The sequence below is a fragment of the Vulpes vulpes genome, chromosome 12 (genome assembly GCF_048418805.1).
Source record: "Vulpes vulpes isolate BD-2025 chromosome 12, VulVul3, whole genome shotgun sequence".
Taxonomy (NCBI): Eukaryota; Metazoa; Chordata; class Mammalia; order Carnivora; family Canidae; genus Vulpes; species Vulpes vulpes.
Window position 1 is genome coordinate 138087501 of NC_132791.1, and position 16757 is coordinate 138104257.

At 41.1% G+C, this 16757-nt stretch overlaps 1 protein-coding gene across 11 annotated transcripts in view; it reads left to right on the forward strand.

Moving 5' to 3' along the window:
• Positions 1–16757, forward strand: part of MYOCD (myocardin) — a 96366-nt gene that overhangs the window by 25163 nt on the left and 54446 nt on the right. For 7 of the 11 annotated variants that reach the window (XM_072730385.1, XM_072730381.1, XM_072730382.1 and 4 more), the window contains exon 2: positions 11759–11824. Coding sequence is in view for 4 of the 11 variants with exons in the window: in XM_072730381.1 (XP_072586482.1) it covers positions 11759–11824 (66 nt within the window). In the remaining 7 variants the exon portion in view is untranslated. Of the gene's footprint in view, positions 1–11758; positions 11825–16049; positions 16077–16757 lie in introns of all 11 variants that reach the window. The other 4 variants (XM_072730383.1, XM_072730384.1, XM_072730387.1 and 1 more) reach the window with 1 other exon arrangement.

The following is a 16757-nucleotide window of genomic DNA, read 5'->3' on the forward strand; positions in this document are numbered from 1 at the left end:
GCAGAGAGTAGGCTTATAAAGGCAGAAACCACGAGGTTACATAACTTGTTTTGAAAGAATTATGATTGGCGCTGACAGAGTTAAACTATCTCCTGCATGATTGGCTATTCAGCGACCAGATGCTACATTATCTCTGTTCCAGTCTAAAGTAGAAGGATGTGTTCCGGGACATGGTGGAGGTGCGATTGACGAGTTACAATTGACAGGAGTCAAAAGTCCAGGGTGTTCCAAAAATTGAGACAGGAGATGCACACAAGCCACCTTCTTCAATGTCTTCCTCATCCTGTTCTGAAAGACTCTCTTAGCAGTGCTTGCTGCACTTTGGAGTTTTCTTTCACAAGGGGTAGTGAGATGGGGGCCCTCCAATAGTCCTAGTAAGAATCCAAAGCAGTATATCATTTCTGAAGAAAAGAACAACAAATGGACAATAAAAGGGGAGTAAACAGATATTGAAACATGCCGATATACTATATAGCCATTAAAAAATGAGAGTCTGTACATACACACCCACATGAAAAGTAACCCTGCTATTTCCAGTGAAAAAGCAAGGTACAAAGGCCCATAAAAACATGGTTTTGCACTTTGTATTTGCATAGTTCTATTTCTCAAACCTACTTTTTCCTCAGAATTTCCAGGCAGGTTTGTTAAAATATATTTCCAATAGATCCCAGAACCGGCTGAACTTTAGGAAAGGGACCAAAGAAGTGATTGTTGTTGTTTTTTTTCAGTCCCTAGGTGACTCTTAAGATCAGGTAAATTGGGGAAATTGGAATCTAATCTGATCTTTTCTTTTGATTTATATTGACCTTGAGATCCAGAAAGCTTCTGAGACCTGTTTGAAGTAATGACTGTGTAGTAGCAGAATGTGGTCTAGAATCACATGTGTTGGATTTCAGATGAATGATTCCTTTCTAGAACACCAAGCTTATTTAGATTCATGTTCTTAAATTAAACTCCCAGCAACCTATTACTGCAGTCAGACAGGTAAGAAAACTTCTCAACTCACTCCATTGTTTCTCATTCAGTAACGATATTTCTTTGTTGATGGCAAGTGGAAAGTTTTCTATTTCCACCGTTCCCTAGCAATATGACATTTTCAAACAGTAGCACAAAACTCTTTAAATAGAAAAGATCCATTTCCACTCTATCGTGACTCAGTAACAGCCACAGGATTCTTCTCAAACTTTCCTAAAAATGTCATCTTTGGGCTGGACTCAAGAGGAACATTTCAGCCAAGGAGACACATTTTCCACTCTGTCAGGAATGAACGAGCATGGGGTTGGAACATGAAGTGTTTTGCAATCCTCAGAAAAGCAATACTTCTCACCAAAACCATGGCAACAACTCTGTGTGATGCCATCAGAGCACGGGCTCATTCAGGAGCCTCATCCTAATCAGAGATTTAGCTGGGCCGATCACCTGTGTTGGTTAGAAAAGCCACCCCGCTGCCTATTGGCTCCAGAAAGATAATGGTACCCTACATGACTGTTGCTATGGAGACACTGTAGGCAGTGCTGTTGAGCCGAGGGTCCTTATGTTGAGTTACATAGGTGGCAGGTAGTGTGAGGTGTATTCCTCATGTTATGGTGGCTCCTGCTCCTTCATTTGAAATTAATTAAAACATAAGGTAGAACATGGATCCAGTTGGAATTTGTACCCAGGAGTCTGAAACCATCAGTTTGAAATGTGCTTCCCTCACTTCATAACTTCATGGCTTTGGAAGAGTTATTTGTGCCCTCTGAGTCTTACGAGCTGCAACATGGGATGATAATTTCTAGTCCCACAGGCTTAGCAGGTGGTTTTGATGAGATGATGTCTATAAAAGCTTCTGTGATGAGTTAATAGCTCAGTTTCTTCTGTCCTACTCCTGCCATCCCCACCTCACTCAACAAGTGGTGGAATCCTTGTCTCTTCAGTAGATTCTGTAGAAGATTCCTTCAGATTCCTCCTTCCCGATTTGCACTGCCTCTCACTGCAGGGCCTGGAGCCTTGGCCTGGCCAGTGTTTAAGGCAGCACGACTTTTTAAAGTTCTACATTATTATTCCCACTGCAAATGATTCCCTTTTCTCATCCAGAGTCTGTAGCCAGAACGAAACAGGTGGGCTTCCTCCTGAAGCTGCCCTTATCAATTTAACACAGAAAGACATTTGACAGCCTTGTCTAGTTTAGGAAGTGGTTAACTCATTACCTCCATCCCGACAATGCTGTGCAATTGGTTATTATGATTTATTAGTCATAGGACTATTGCTGTGTATACAGATGAGAAGTCTAGGACTCATGGACACAGTGTCTTGTCTAAGGTCACACAGCATGGTGGAGTCAAAGTTGAGTCTTCTGTTTTCCGTTCCCAACTCCCTCACTCCATCATGCTGCCTCCCTCTGCATCCAGAAGGGCCTGCCCTCCCGCGCTGGGCGTGTGGCAGAGGTGGCTGCCTGTGTGATAAGAAAAATGTCATAATGTCCATCCATTCTGGTATCTCCTGCCTCTTCAACCTGAAACTCTTAAGAGACCCTTGCAGTTGTATCTAGTCCTTCGTCTCTTGGGTGGCACTGCTTCCTCTCCTGGGCCCAGGCAAGTGACGTGGTTTGTTTGCAGCTTTATGGTGTGTAAAGATATTCTAGCTCCCATTCTTGAATCGAGTATCCAGTCCCAGCTGCATAAAGGCAACTATTCCCAGTCCTGACCTATACTTCATCCAGAAGTTCTATGTATTCTTTAATCATCATTAAACAGGGGGCTGTTTCTCTGACTGGATGGTGTTCACACTTTACAAAATAATAAAGGAACATATTCTTTTTGAGGGGAGGTAGTCCTTGGTGGGGGGATGCGGTGGGTGGGGGGAGTGGAACTTGCTGCCCTGGTCCTGAAGTTTATTTAGGGGGAAAAGACAGATTAGGATGGTCACAAAATACTTGTTTCAAAAGGACAATAGAAGATTCTTTGTATTAGATGAAAGTCTATGGAAAGTCTACAATAACTTAAATAGTGTGGTACTGTGGACAAGAATAGCCAGACAGATGAGGAAATCAGACTTGAGAGCTCAGGACCTCTGAGGAAAGAAGCAATTTGAGTGCAAACAAATAACTCCCAATTCTGACAAGGGCCAAAAGAATGCAAAAAATAAAATAAAATAAATGCTTTGGTTGTGAAAGCTACGGAAGACTGACACCCAAATGCCAGAACCGTAAGAGAACATACTGAGGTGACAGAGACTAAGAACATCCCTTCCTTCACCCGTCAAAGATGACCATGTGGCCTCAAAGGAGGTGAAGAGAGAGCACTTTATGAATACCTGTAACTTGTAGGTGGTTCAAAGTAGGAGTTGGGGGTGGGGGGAGGCTTGGGCCAAAAAGCAACCCTCTGCTTAGAGTATTTTTAGCTACGGTGGATCAGTGGATGTTTGCCAAGAGCTCTGGGGACACGAAAGGCCCCAGCCAGCTGAAAGCAGGGGGAGGAAGGGAGGGACTGCCCAGGGAAGCACGCAGAGGCAGTTCAGGAAAGAGGCCAGTGCTGGCCAAGGGCAGCTGTGCCCACAGGGAAAGCCTGCTTCACCAAATCGCAAGGTTTCTGCCCAACCCATCAGGACTCCCCCACATGCAGCAGGAAAACAGCCACAAAAATAGAGGTGGTCACTCAGCTCCCACCTCCAGCATCAGAAATCTACCAGACCCGGACAAAAAGCCACCCAGGGACGAGTTGCAGTCCCAGGATCCTCCTGGCCTTGGCCCTCTGGCTTTCAATTTGACACATTCTATACCCAAACAGTTGCACCTCTAGGAGTATATCCGAAAACCATATTGAGGGTGTGGCCCTAAATCAACCACAAAGAGTGCCCACTGTAGTAAAAATACTAGAAACAAAGTAAAGAATTAACAGTAGGTATTCAGTTCAATGACGTACAGAATAACCAAAAAATTAAATATGCAGCTACCAAAATGTCTTTTGAAGGGTATGAAATGATCTGGAAATATATCTATGATGTATTACTAATAAAAATCAGCTAAGGAAGGAAAAATTTATAATGTGACCCCACATAAACATCTAGGAAAAAGGGACTTCAAGGACAGGAATCAGACATGAATAATAGTTAGCTCTAGTTCAGGAATAAGATTTTTTTTTCTGGAAGCTTCTCTCTATTTAGCAATGTGTCTACATTGAGTACATACCAATTATGCTTTCCAGTCTTTTAGCCCTTTGTCTTATGTTCTAAGAGAACCATTCAGTTCATCTCCTTGCTTAGCAATTCATGTTTAAATACATTCGTCCCAATATTCGTTCCAATACTCAGCCACCCATTGAGTTTATCTTAATCGTTACTCAATGTTTGCTTTATTTCCATAATTTAATTTTTACTTATAAAACGCTCATAAAATTTACCATCTCAAACATTTTTAAGTGTGCAGTTCAGTGGTGTTAGGCACATTAACATCATCACACAACCATCACCACCATCTGTCTCCAGAACTCTTTTTACCTTGCAACACTAAAACTCCATACCTATTAAACAGTAATTTCCAATGTCTTCCTCCCCCAACCCATCACCTGGACATCACCATTCTGTTTTCTGCCTTTGTGGATTTGACGACCCTGAGAAACCTCATACCTCATATTTGTCCTTGGGTGACTGGCTTATTTCATTCTGAGTAATGTCCCCAAGTTTCATCCATGCTGTAGCATGTGCCAGAAGTTCCTCCCTGTTGAAGGCTAAGACTCTAGTGTATACAACATGTTGCTTGTCCATTCATCTGTTGATGGACCCTTGGGTTGCTTCCATCTTTTGGTTATAAGGAATCATGCTGTTATGAACATGAGAGTACAAGTATCTCTTCAGGTTTCTGCTTTTACTTCTTTTGGATATGTACTCAGAAGCAGGATTGCTGGATCATATGGTCATTCTAGCTTTGAGTTTTTGAGGAGCCGCCATATTGTTTTCCATATGGTGGCAACATTTTACATTCCTACCAGCAGCAGACAAGGGTTCCAGGTTCTCTACAGCCTTGTCAACTATTGTTCTTTTCTTTTCTTTTTTTTTTTCTTTTCTTTTTTCTTCTCCTTTCTTTCTTCCTTTCTTTCTTCTTATTGTAGCTATCCTAATGGGTGTGAGGAGATGATTATTCTATTTTTCTGCCTCTCCCCCAGTTTATTATTAACTAATGAACATTCTCTTGTCTACCTCTGAGAAAGGTATGTTTTCATTTATTCACACTGTCACCTTGAGTATATGTTCTTTTTTTGTATGTTTAGGGTCTTCCCTTTGTGATAACAACATTCCTTCCAGGGTAAGTGATTCTAATTGCACCCTCATACTGTGTCTTTTTGGAAACCTGTTAGACTACCTGATGCACAGGTGAGCACAGCCTGGGGGAAAAAGATACATTGCTGACACGTGTGCTTTGATTTGATTTCAGGGACTAGGAAAGAGGCACAGGATGCTCAGTAGCTAGTTTCAGGCAACAAAGGGTTATTGAGCCTCTTGTGTATTGCCAACAATCTGGAGTCCACTCCTGTGTCTCCCAGATACCATATTTGCTGCTCCTTCCTAGACACTGACAGCCCCTTCCCATTACCAATGCCTGGTCCAATGTGGAGAGGGATTCAGGACATGGAGGAGACTGATCTTTTCCTTGGGGACCCTATCTAACAGCCCTGTTAGAGGGAGCTTTACACTCACTTGTGCTTCTGGGCAAGGTAGACACTTGGCAAGGCTTTCTATTACTCACTTGCCTATGTCTTATGATGTACTTTTCCAATCCAATGCCATATTCTGTTTATCTCCCAAAGATCACTTACAGTTTCAATCCACTGAAGAATCCCCTTTGTCTTTTCAGGGCAGGTATAGACTTTTACAGCTCTCATTTCTGTTATTTATAGGACTCAGGAACCATTTCCTACTTTTGCTGCTAAAAAAGAGGGAAGGATCAAAAGTATAAGTTAGTATAAATTAGATCGCAGTTCACATCAGCACGTTAGTAAATGACAGAGATGACATTACCAATCAGTAGACAAAGGGAAAATTTTAAATAAATGGCAGGTATATATAGTTCACAAAGTCTTTGGAATAAATTAAAATTATGGCCTAGCCTCAAACCATACACCAGATTCCACTGGTGGGTATATCATAATCCAAGGCAAGGTGTGTAAACATTTGGTAGATGTTGGACTCAGGTAGAAACAAACTAAACTGGAGGAGAGAGTTTGTGTGGTACTTGTGCTTGTGGAGAAGACCTCAAACACCAGAATCAGGAGCCACTCGAGGATACTACACAAAGGAATCATCCGAAAATAGAGTTTGAGGGAAATTAGTTTGGTTACACGTGTAAGGTGCACTATAAGGAGAGGGCCTCCTGGAAAAGATGTGAGATGATCTAGTCTAGGTCACTTAACTTCTGGAGGTCCCAGAGACTTCTTAAAATCTGACAGAAGTCACAGGCCAATCCACAAAAATATGCATGTGCATGTACATTGTATACAGGTTCAGGGAATGAAAAAAAGCTCCTAAAGACCAGCTTCTTCTTTCTTTGGGGAAAGAAATTATTCCAGAGAAGGCAAAATAAAATAGGAAAAAAACCAAAAAGGAATAAAAAGACTATGTGTTCAGGAAAAATTGTGTTGATCTCACCAGCTGGGAAGTAAACACTTTGAGAATGGTAACTGCCCATCCTATTCAGCAGTTAGGCTGGTAACAAGCATGTCTCTCACAGAGCCAACGATCAGATACTTATTGAAAGGTTGAAGGAATATAACGAATCATGCTTTTGATCTTTTGAACATGAAAATCTGCAAATGCTTAGCTAAAAAGTGATGAGTATGGAATGACTGATGTCAAATAGTGCAATAATTTCTCCACATTACACACCCAACACTAATTATGCCCTTTACCAGCTCCTTTTAATGTTATACTTTCTTGATTTGTCAGATAATTTTTATTCCTATTTTCATTTTATCTTTCCTCTGATCGCATACCTGTCTTTTTTAGGAATTCTGATTAAAAGTTTTCGTGGCCACTTATTTGGAGACAATATCCCAAATCAGCTCTGACCCCTAAGCCTTTCTCCAGCCCTATTTCTCAAATTGCATATCAGAAACATTATAATTTACTGGGACTCCTAAAATTCAGATTGTTTAAAATTAAACTAATCCTTTTTTCCCGAGACTTCTTTGTCAACATCATTATAACTTGACTCTAGTGCATGCTCTCAAAACCCTGGATTTCAAATTTCTGGATTAGTGGGATTTAAATTTTGGAGGCTTTGGACCTCTTTGGGAATCTGGCAAGTGCTATGGACCTTCTTTCTCTCCAATAATACCCTTTGGCTTGAAATCTCTTTTACCTGATATTGGATAACTAGTCTAGCTTTCTTATGCTTCTTGTTTATAGGTATATTTCCCCCCATCTATTTACTTGCAACCAATCTGAATTGTTATATACAAAGTGTGTCTCTTGTAGACAGCACACTATTGCATATTGAATTTTTATTCATTCTGCTCATCTTTGCCTTTCAATTTGAGGGTTTAGACCATTGAAATTCAGTGTAATTATTAATGTTTTTGGACCTCTGCCATTTTAATATTTATCTTCTGTTCATCCACTGTTTTTTGTTTCTATATTCCCTACTTTTTGCATTCTTTTGGATTGTTTGAATATTTTTTTAGCATTTCATTTAATTTATTGGGTTTTTCTTAAGCTATTCTTTGTATTTTTTTTTAAGTAGGCTCCATGTCCAACACAGGGCTTGAACTCATGACCCTGAGATCAAGAGTCAGGTGCTTAACTGACTGAGCCACCCAGGCTCACCTCCTCTTTGTATTTGCATTAGTTGCTCTTCCTTAATCTTTTGCAGGCTACCTATGGTTAATATTATACCATAATATGTAAATTGTAGAAATCTTGCAGTCAAAAAGGACCTTCTATGTTATTGTGGTAATCGGTAGTATGTCTGCATGCCTTAGGAACATCACAAGACAATACTATAACTTTTCTTTAAACAGTTCCATACATTCTGTTAAAACTTAAGAAGAAAAAGAAAAAATTTAATATTTACCAAAAGAGTTATTATTTCTGATACTCTTTAGTTATTCCTCAATATCCAGATTTCCTTCTGCTTTAATTTCAATTCAGCCTGAAGATTTCCTTAAGCATTTCTTGTAGTAAAATTTGCTGGCAACAAATTATCTTACTTTCCCTTTTCGCATCTTTATCTTCGTTTCTAGAGGACATTTCCCATTCGGTGTTGACATTTGTTTCGTGTTTTGTGTTTTGCATTTTGTTTTTGTTTTACCATCTGGCTTCCATGCTTTCTGGATAAGAATCAGTGTTTCCCTTTATATAATGTGTTGTTTTCCCTGGATACTTTTAGGATTTACTCTTTGTCTTTGGTGCAGCCATTCGATTATGATGTATCTAAGTGTGGTTGTCTGTGAATATGTCTGGTTTGGGTTTTATCGACCTTTTGGAATCTGTGAATTCATGTCTTTGATGGAATTTGGGAAGCTTGGGGCTATTATTTTTCTCTCTGCCCTCTTTCTGGGACTCTAATTAGCTGATTTTAGAGTTTTTGATATTGTGGTACAGGTCCATGAGGCTATTCGTGTGTCCATTTTTTCCCATTAATTTCCTCTCTATTTTGATCTATCTTCAAGTTTACTGATTCATTCCCTCTGATATTTATTCTATTTTTTAAAAGCAAGCTCCATGCCCAGTGTGGAGCCCAACATGTTGCTCAAACTCACAACTGTGAGATCAAGACCTGAACCAACATCAAGAGTCAGACCCTCAACCAACTGAGCTACCCAAGTGCCCTTGATGTTTATTCTTTTATTCAGCTCATTCATGGATTATTACGGACACTCTAACATTAAGTTTTGATTTTTTATGGTTTCTTCTTATGTGTCTATTTTGCTGCTGAGATTTCCTATCACTTATTTCCAGCCTGTTTTCTTTTACTTCATTGAACATAGTTGAAAATAACTACTTTAGGAGCACCTGGATAGCTCAGACTCTTGATTTCAGCTCAAGTCATGATTTCCAGGTTGTGAGATCAAGCGCCAAGTCAGGCTCCATGCTAGGCATGGAGCCTTTATAGGATTCTCCCACTCCCTCTGCCCATCCCTTCTCTCTCTCTCTCTCTCTCAATCTCGAAGAAGAAGAAGAAGAAGAAGAAGAAGAAGAAGAAGAAGAAGAAGAAGAAGAAGAAGAAGAAGAAGAAGAAGAAGGACTACTTTAAGGCTTTAGTGTGATAATTCCAACATCTAGATCATCTCAAGGCTAGCATCAGTTAATTGTCTTTTCTGTTTAAAATGGATCATATTTTCCTGGTTCTTCCTGGTTCTTTGTGTGTAGAGTGATTTTGGATTGTATCCTAGACATTCTTCCTTGTGTTACATAAATTTTGAGTTCTTTTGTAATCCTCTGGAGAATGCTGGTTTTGTTTTGCTTTGTTTTGTTTCATTTTGTTTCAGCACACAATTAACCCAGGTAGATTCAAACAGTAGGTTCTTTTTTGCCTATGTGCACAGAGGTTCACATTTTAGTTTAATTTTAAACCTTTGCCCTGCTTCTTTGAGTCTACCCCATGGAAACATCATTAAGGGATCAACCTGAAACTTGCAAGGGTTCTACACATAGTTAGGGGATCCCTTCCCTCTCTAATTCTCTCCCCTACATGATGTCCTCCTCATTAGTGTATGGTCGTCAGCCATGGTTGTCCAGGTACCTTTCTCTGATTCCTCTGGCCAGAAAGATGAGCACATTTTCTATTAGAGTCTTAGTTGCATGTGACCTGCCACTTCACGACTGCAGGTCACCCTCAATTTTCCCCCAAATGGAAAACTCACCCCCATGCAAGTTACTTCTCCAAGCTTCAACTCCCCTCTACAATCTACCTGACTTTGTTTCCTGTTCAGAAACCTCAGGTTGTTATTTCTCATATTTTGTTCAGAGTTTACAGATTTTATTTAGTGGGAGGTTTTTTCTGAAGAAGGTCTTAAAAAACAAACTCATATCATTTTCTCTTTTTTGGTCTTTATTGTCTAATCCTACCTTAGAGTGAAATGAGGCTATGGTGAAGCACAGTCTAGCAACCAAAAGTCATTAAAAGCAATTCAACAGCATTGATCTTTCTCAAAGAAGATGGATGGGGATCCATTTCAAAACCATAGCAGAACTTTAAAAAATTATCTTTCCCTGTTACTCTTTCAGTATCGTGACTGCATTTGCTCTGATGCTTTACTCCAAGATACTAAATAAACTTGAAAGTCAGCCCACATACCTTCCTATTTTTGCCCTTCTTCTCTCCATTCTAATTTTCTCTTCCTAAAAACAGTTCCTTGCTTTCTCTTTTCATTATAAGTTGATTAGACCAATCCCTCTTTTTGCAAACTTTTGCTCTTTCTATCCTTATTCTGAGCAATTTAAATGCCAGGGCCAAGAGGGTAAACTTAGAATCTCCCTAAGCAGGGCTCCTGGGTGGCTCAGTCAGTTAAGCATCCAACTCTTGATTTTGGCCCAGGTTATGGTCTCAGGATTGTGAGATAGAGCCCCACGTAAGGCTCCATGCTCTGCGGGGTATCTGCCTGAGATTCTTTCCTTCTCCCCCTGCCCCTCCCCTAGTTCACATGGGTGCATGTGCTCTCTCTCTCTATCTCTCTCAAATAAATAAGTAAATCTTTAGAGGGAGAAGAAGAAGAATCTCCCTGAGAAAATGGAATATCCATAAGGGAGAGGCTAAATGTCCAAAGATAGAATTTTTAGGGGGAAAGTAGAGAGGGAGTAGGAGAAAATCACAAATGCTACACTCATAATTTTAAATATAGTTTTTAGAACTATTTATATGTATATATGTATATGATACATATAATATATTTGTGCTATGGATAGCAACAAAGTTTTATAAAGTTCAAACTTTTCTAAGCAAAACATGACTGGAATTCCAAAGGAATCCAAAATGCTCAGAATGCCCCTGCTTATTGATGAATTATTTTGTGCCACTCTGCTAAGCAACTTGCTAAGCATATATTGTTTATCAAACTTCATAGCAACACCTTAAGGTAGGCATTGTTCCCATTTACAGGTGAGGGAATCAGGAATCAGAAAGGTTAAGGTTAAGCAACTCCCATCTTTTGAAGAGGCTAGAGATAAGATTTTAACCCACCCACTCCAAAGTCTATTTATTGCTTTCTTCATTTGCCCTTTTGAAAATGCAGGCAAATTCCCAGCAGAATCGGCTGGTGTTTATCTCCAAAGTGGATGATAGTGAGACAGGGAGCATAGTGCTGTGAGGACAACATTCACTCTAAAAGAGGAGAGGAGTGTTACAGTTGCAACTTGTCACAGACTTCCTGAATCCCTGCAACCCCCTCAAAGTCTCTTTTCTTTCTCCACATCTGCAACAGAAATACAAATGTACCTCACACAAATGTTCAAGACTGTTCTAAAAATAAAATGAGGAGCTTCTGGGTGACTCCATCCTTTAAGCGTCCAACTCTTGATTTAGGTTCAGGTCATGATCTCGTGGGTCTTGAGATCAAGCCCCATGTCGGGCTCCACGTTGAGTGTGGAGCCTACCTGAGATTTTTTTTCTCCTTCTCCTTCTGCCCCTCCTCCCCTTGCACAAGCACTCAGTCTCTCTGAATAAATAAATAAGATCTTTTAAAAAATAAGAATAAAATGAGAAGAGCTGGGTGAAAATTCTGATGTAAATATAAATGACTATAATCACATACAGCCCAACTTACAAACTAACACTTTCTTTTCTAAGTTTTGCAGTTACGACTTCAACAGAGAAGGACCCAAGAACAGCTGGCTAACCAAGGCATAACACCACGTGAGTAGCCGTATCTCTTGTTCGGGACCATATGATGTGGGAGATGAAAAGTACCTCAGGGGTCATTGAGCCGAAGCCTGGGGATGGGTCTCCCAAGAGCCTCATAGACTCCATGTCGACAGAAACTCCACATATGGATGCTTTGCCCCAGATGCTACTCAGCTGCAGGGGCTTCCCTTTAATGATAGAGGTGGTAGCTAAAATTCCAATTGGTGGGTTTGTTTTTAGAGTAAACATAATTCACTGTGGGCACCCCTCACCCTTCTGTTACTTTTAGGATGTTGTCACTGTTCTTTCCAGAAGCATCAATCACGTATGCATCCTCTTACCACCTCGGTTTCAATTCTGTTTGGGGTACTTGAGTCCACAATTAATTTAATGTTGCCAAGTGCTTCCTTTCTGGAACAGAGAAGCAATGGCTTTCTAGTATAAATGGTATAATGTTGAGTTACTGGCCATAATTTGGGTCAAAGAAGAAGGATTATATCTTTTAGTAGAGAGATTTCAAATTTCCTACCAAGTTAGTGATTAAAGCTAACTCTTGATTGCCTATAGAAACACACAGAAGGGGTGCCCCAAATGAATGAAGTCACAGTTCAAGCTCCTTTAGGTCATATTTTTAAATTTTCTTCCCCAATAAAATGTAAAAGTCAAAATCCATGATTCTTGCAGAAATCCAGATCTGTCCTATTACTTTGGAGTTTAGCATGCAATAAGCAGTTTGGCCTGGATATAATGTCCTGCGGTTAGTAATATTAGAGCCCCATGACCCAAGGTCTAAAATTTTAAGTATATAGTCCATGCTCCAGGACTATATACTTAAAACAGGACTGAGAATGTTTCAAAGCCTTTTCCATTATAATTCAAACATAGCTCTTTGTTAATGGCTAAGCCCTCCAAACAGTAAACAGCAGGTGACCTTATAGTAGAGCAACATTTTTAGAGGTTTGCTAATAAGCATAAAAGAAACAGCTCACCCCATAATTTACAAGCTGCTTGCACAATTTGTACAGAGGTGATGAGAAACCATAGGATCACATCTGAATGGCCTGTTTCATCTCAGCCCACTAGTGGAGGTGCTAAAAACACAGGTGAGAAGAAAGGTCTACAGACTTCTGGTCAGATAGGTACATTTTCACTCACAGCTGACCAGACCAGCCTTTTTCAGAATCCTGTTACACATGTGTAGAAGCTGACCTGGTTAAGCATCATCTAGAAGAATTATTCACTAAGTGGAAGTGTGTAGACCCACCAGGATCCTTCCTGTGGGCCACAATCTGTGCCCATGCCCTCAAATATATGAGGAGCACATCTAGTTGGGTAGTATTAAAATAATCTATTGCCCCACTGATGTTTCTTTTCTTTGATTCTGGAAGGGCACATGGAGTAGAGACCCAGGCCCTCTCAATTCGCTCAAGCTGTTCACAACTGATCTAAAACTCGACTTCTGTGCTTAAGTACGCTAAACTGGGGTCTTGCAGCCAGCATTTGGTTGAAAATAAACTTTTTTCCCCTTTCTTTTCTGAGGCTTATGAGGTTAAATCTCTGAGAATCCATAAGAACACCTAGGGAAGATAGGAATGAACCCTATAAAACACTTGAAAATAACGCCTCTATGTACGTTTTGTCAATTCAATGTCCATTTGTAGAGTGGGGTCCAGTGGGGCTATGACATTTTGTTCTCCAGGATTTCCAGAACCAAATAGCATACCTATTAATGAAGTCCTGCTTGACAGAAATTTTGCATCCTTAGTCCGTCGAACATTAATTGCCAGGGGAAAAAAAAAGTCCTATGAGAACGAAATTTTTTTTTTCCTTTCTAATTCAGCAAAATGATAAAGATTAATTAAGTGTCATCCATTTTCCCTAGTCTTCAGCCAGCGCCTCTTAGCTAGGCTTCCAGAGGGTATAGATTCTGCTGTGGAAAAATGTCAAAGCCACAGCAGGTGCACACGGCAAGCCCAGCCTGGACAGACCTCGACTACTTAGTTCTTCTCAGAAAGTTAGATCCAGGACAAATCTTTCACAGAGATTGGGGGGGAAGAGAGGTGAAGATGATGAGCCTCATCAGCCCAATTAGAGATTAAACACGCCATCTCAATGCAGTGTCGAGCAGCATGTGTTTGCTTGGGTACCGCTAGGGATGTGTGTAAAGGCAACCCATCGGGAGAAGGAGATGAGAACAGGCAGTCTCAGGGGTCCTATCAATTCAATCAAATTCAACAAATTTTGTTATGAGCCAGACTGTATGCAGGGTGTGTGCTCAGCCCTGTAGGGACAATGAGCAGGAATGTTCCTTGAACAGATTCAGGATTTTAGAGGAAGAGGTGGTAGGAAACCCACAGGAGTAAAATTCAAGGTGGAATTTGTTACATAATTATTAATACAATCTAACTTTACCCATAAAGTTTGAAATAACTGCAATCCTCCCCGCCCCCCAGGTTTTAAAGCCTGTCATAAAATGCCTATATTGAAAGCTAATCGCCAAGCGAATTATTAATTGTCCCAATATTACTGCATAGCATCACTATTCCTAACAGGTCCACAAAAACACCTGCTATCCTTTGGCAGAATTCCTCGTGGGTTTTACATCAGATTAAACCTCAAAGGCATTGCCACCCCTCTTGTGGCAGAGCTGAGGCTAGAACCTATGTTGGGATTGGTCCCTGTGTAGAGTTCTTCCCTCAAAATTTCAAAAGGAATCGCTTGGACTTTGAAAGCACTTCCCTGAGTTCCTCTCAAGCCTTTTGTGGCCAAAAAATTCAGTTGGAATTTAGGGAAGTCAAAAAATATATGTATGTGTAAATGCCAAGGAGAACCCAATGGCTTTAACAAGATGGTGTCAGGTTTTCCACCGTCATCTATACCTCACCGTGACCAAGAGTGAAGAAAAAGTTCCACTGCATTAGCCATGCAGATCTTACTTCACCTGCACATCAAATTGATGATGAAAGTTTCTCTCCCTACTGACTCCAATGAACCGAGCCATGTGTAATTTCAGTTGACTAATGAAACTAGTCCAAGTGGATTGAATTTAACTCCTTCCTTCTTCTCGGGCATGTATCCTGCAGGTTTTGAAGTTCCTGATGAGTAACAAAAAGGCCACAGCAACCAGGCACAAATTCTCTTTCATAATCCCCCTCAATCACTTCTCTTAAGAATTTGCTCATTTCTCACTTTTGTCCATTATGGATCTGGGGTTCTCCCCCACCAGGTGCTTTGAATGAATGTAAAGTCATTGTTCCTTGAATTTAGTCAAGAAGGGCAGAGTGCTGAGACCAGCAGGGAACCCCTAGTACAACTTTCAATAGTGGGGAGAGGCTCTCAGACCAGGAGCTTGGGGCCTAACCAGATTCTAAGATTGCTTTCACATTTATAATACCATTGTAGAATTTGTAGAATTCACATTATCAAAATAGCCATGAAATCTCAGTGAAATACCCTCTCAAAATTAGCTCAGAAATATTACTTTAAGAATTTATTACTTGGACTTGTCTCCAAAAATCCCACCTCTGAATCTCTAAATGAAGATTTCAAGTTGCCTCCTTTGCCACCACCAGCCAGGATTCAAAGGGAGCATATCACTGCCCCTCTCTATTGGGGTCAAGGCCGCAAAAGACATCTCCATTCTCTGTTTTCTCATGGCTTGAGGACAGAGCCAGCCTCCCCTGTTGACCTGTGGGGCTTGGATCTGTTCACCATTTCTCATGCGGATTTTCTCCACTACAATTCTTTTCCTCAGGCATCATTCTCCTGGGTGGAATCTAAAACACCACCACTTTATTGCAACCACTTGGAAAGGATGATCAGCTCTATGGAGCAGGTGCAACGAATGATCACAGCAATTCAGTAGTGTTTTGACCAACTGCTGTGAGGAGGACCCTGGGGAACACAGAGTGGTCAGGCATGGATTCTGTTTCATCTGAAACAGATGGTCTGGAAGAGGCCCAGATCACCCCTGCTCTGTTGTTCCAAATAGTGATGTTGGAACCCAGGGGAGAGAGGAGGGGACAGGTAGCTTATTGTCCTCAAATACAGAGAACAAGACAACTGCAGTAGACTGGAGCCCCAGAGAGCCTGCGGCGTCTCCACAGAAACTTCCAGAAAGCTGCCTCTGGCCAGAATGTAGCGCCCGGGCAGCTTAGGTCCTTGATCTGATCAGAGTAAATGAATTGAAAAATACGATGAGCTGTCTATGAACGGTGCCACCTTATTTGTTTTGCAGACTAATCCCAGCCACAGCAAAGCCTTGGTAAATCCCCGAATTCTCTGTGGTCCCTCTCTCCTGAATAGCAGCAAGAATGACTGGGCACACTCCTGTTCCCACACCACATGCAGCTTCATGATAGTTTTGAGAAGTCGACTCTGCAAAGTCTTTCCTCCTCTTCTCCATGCACCCATCTGACTTGGCTTCTCCCTCCAGCACCCTAGCACACACACTGTTGGCTGTTTGAGCAGCACACGGCACGAGGGTTTTAATCTGTCTGCCTCCTCCCTTTCTTTTCTTTTCTTAAAAAAGATTTTATTATTAGAGAGAGAGCATAGAGGGAGAGGGAGAGGGCTCCCCACTGAGCAGGGAGCCCAATGTGGGGCTCGATCCCAGGACCCTGAGATCACTCAAACCAAAGGCAGAGGCTTACCCAACTGAGCCACCCAGGCACCCCCTTCCTTTCTAACATATCAAGTTCCAGGACAGGCAAAGGCACTCTGAATTTCCATGCCGAGCCAATATGGGGGTCTAGAATCCTAAATGTTGTCTTCTCCCTCCTTCTACCTTCTGGTTCCTTCTTCCTTAGAAACTAGTAAGCCAGTGATGACACGCATGCTTTGGACTCTTCTTCAGAGAACTGCCAACGTATCACATATGTTGCATTAAACAAGTATGCAGCCAGGTCTTAAGGATAACAAAGCTACCTTTTTGGACACCTGGGAT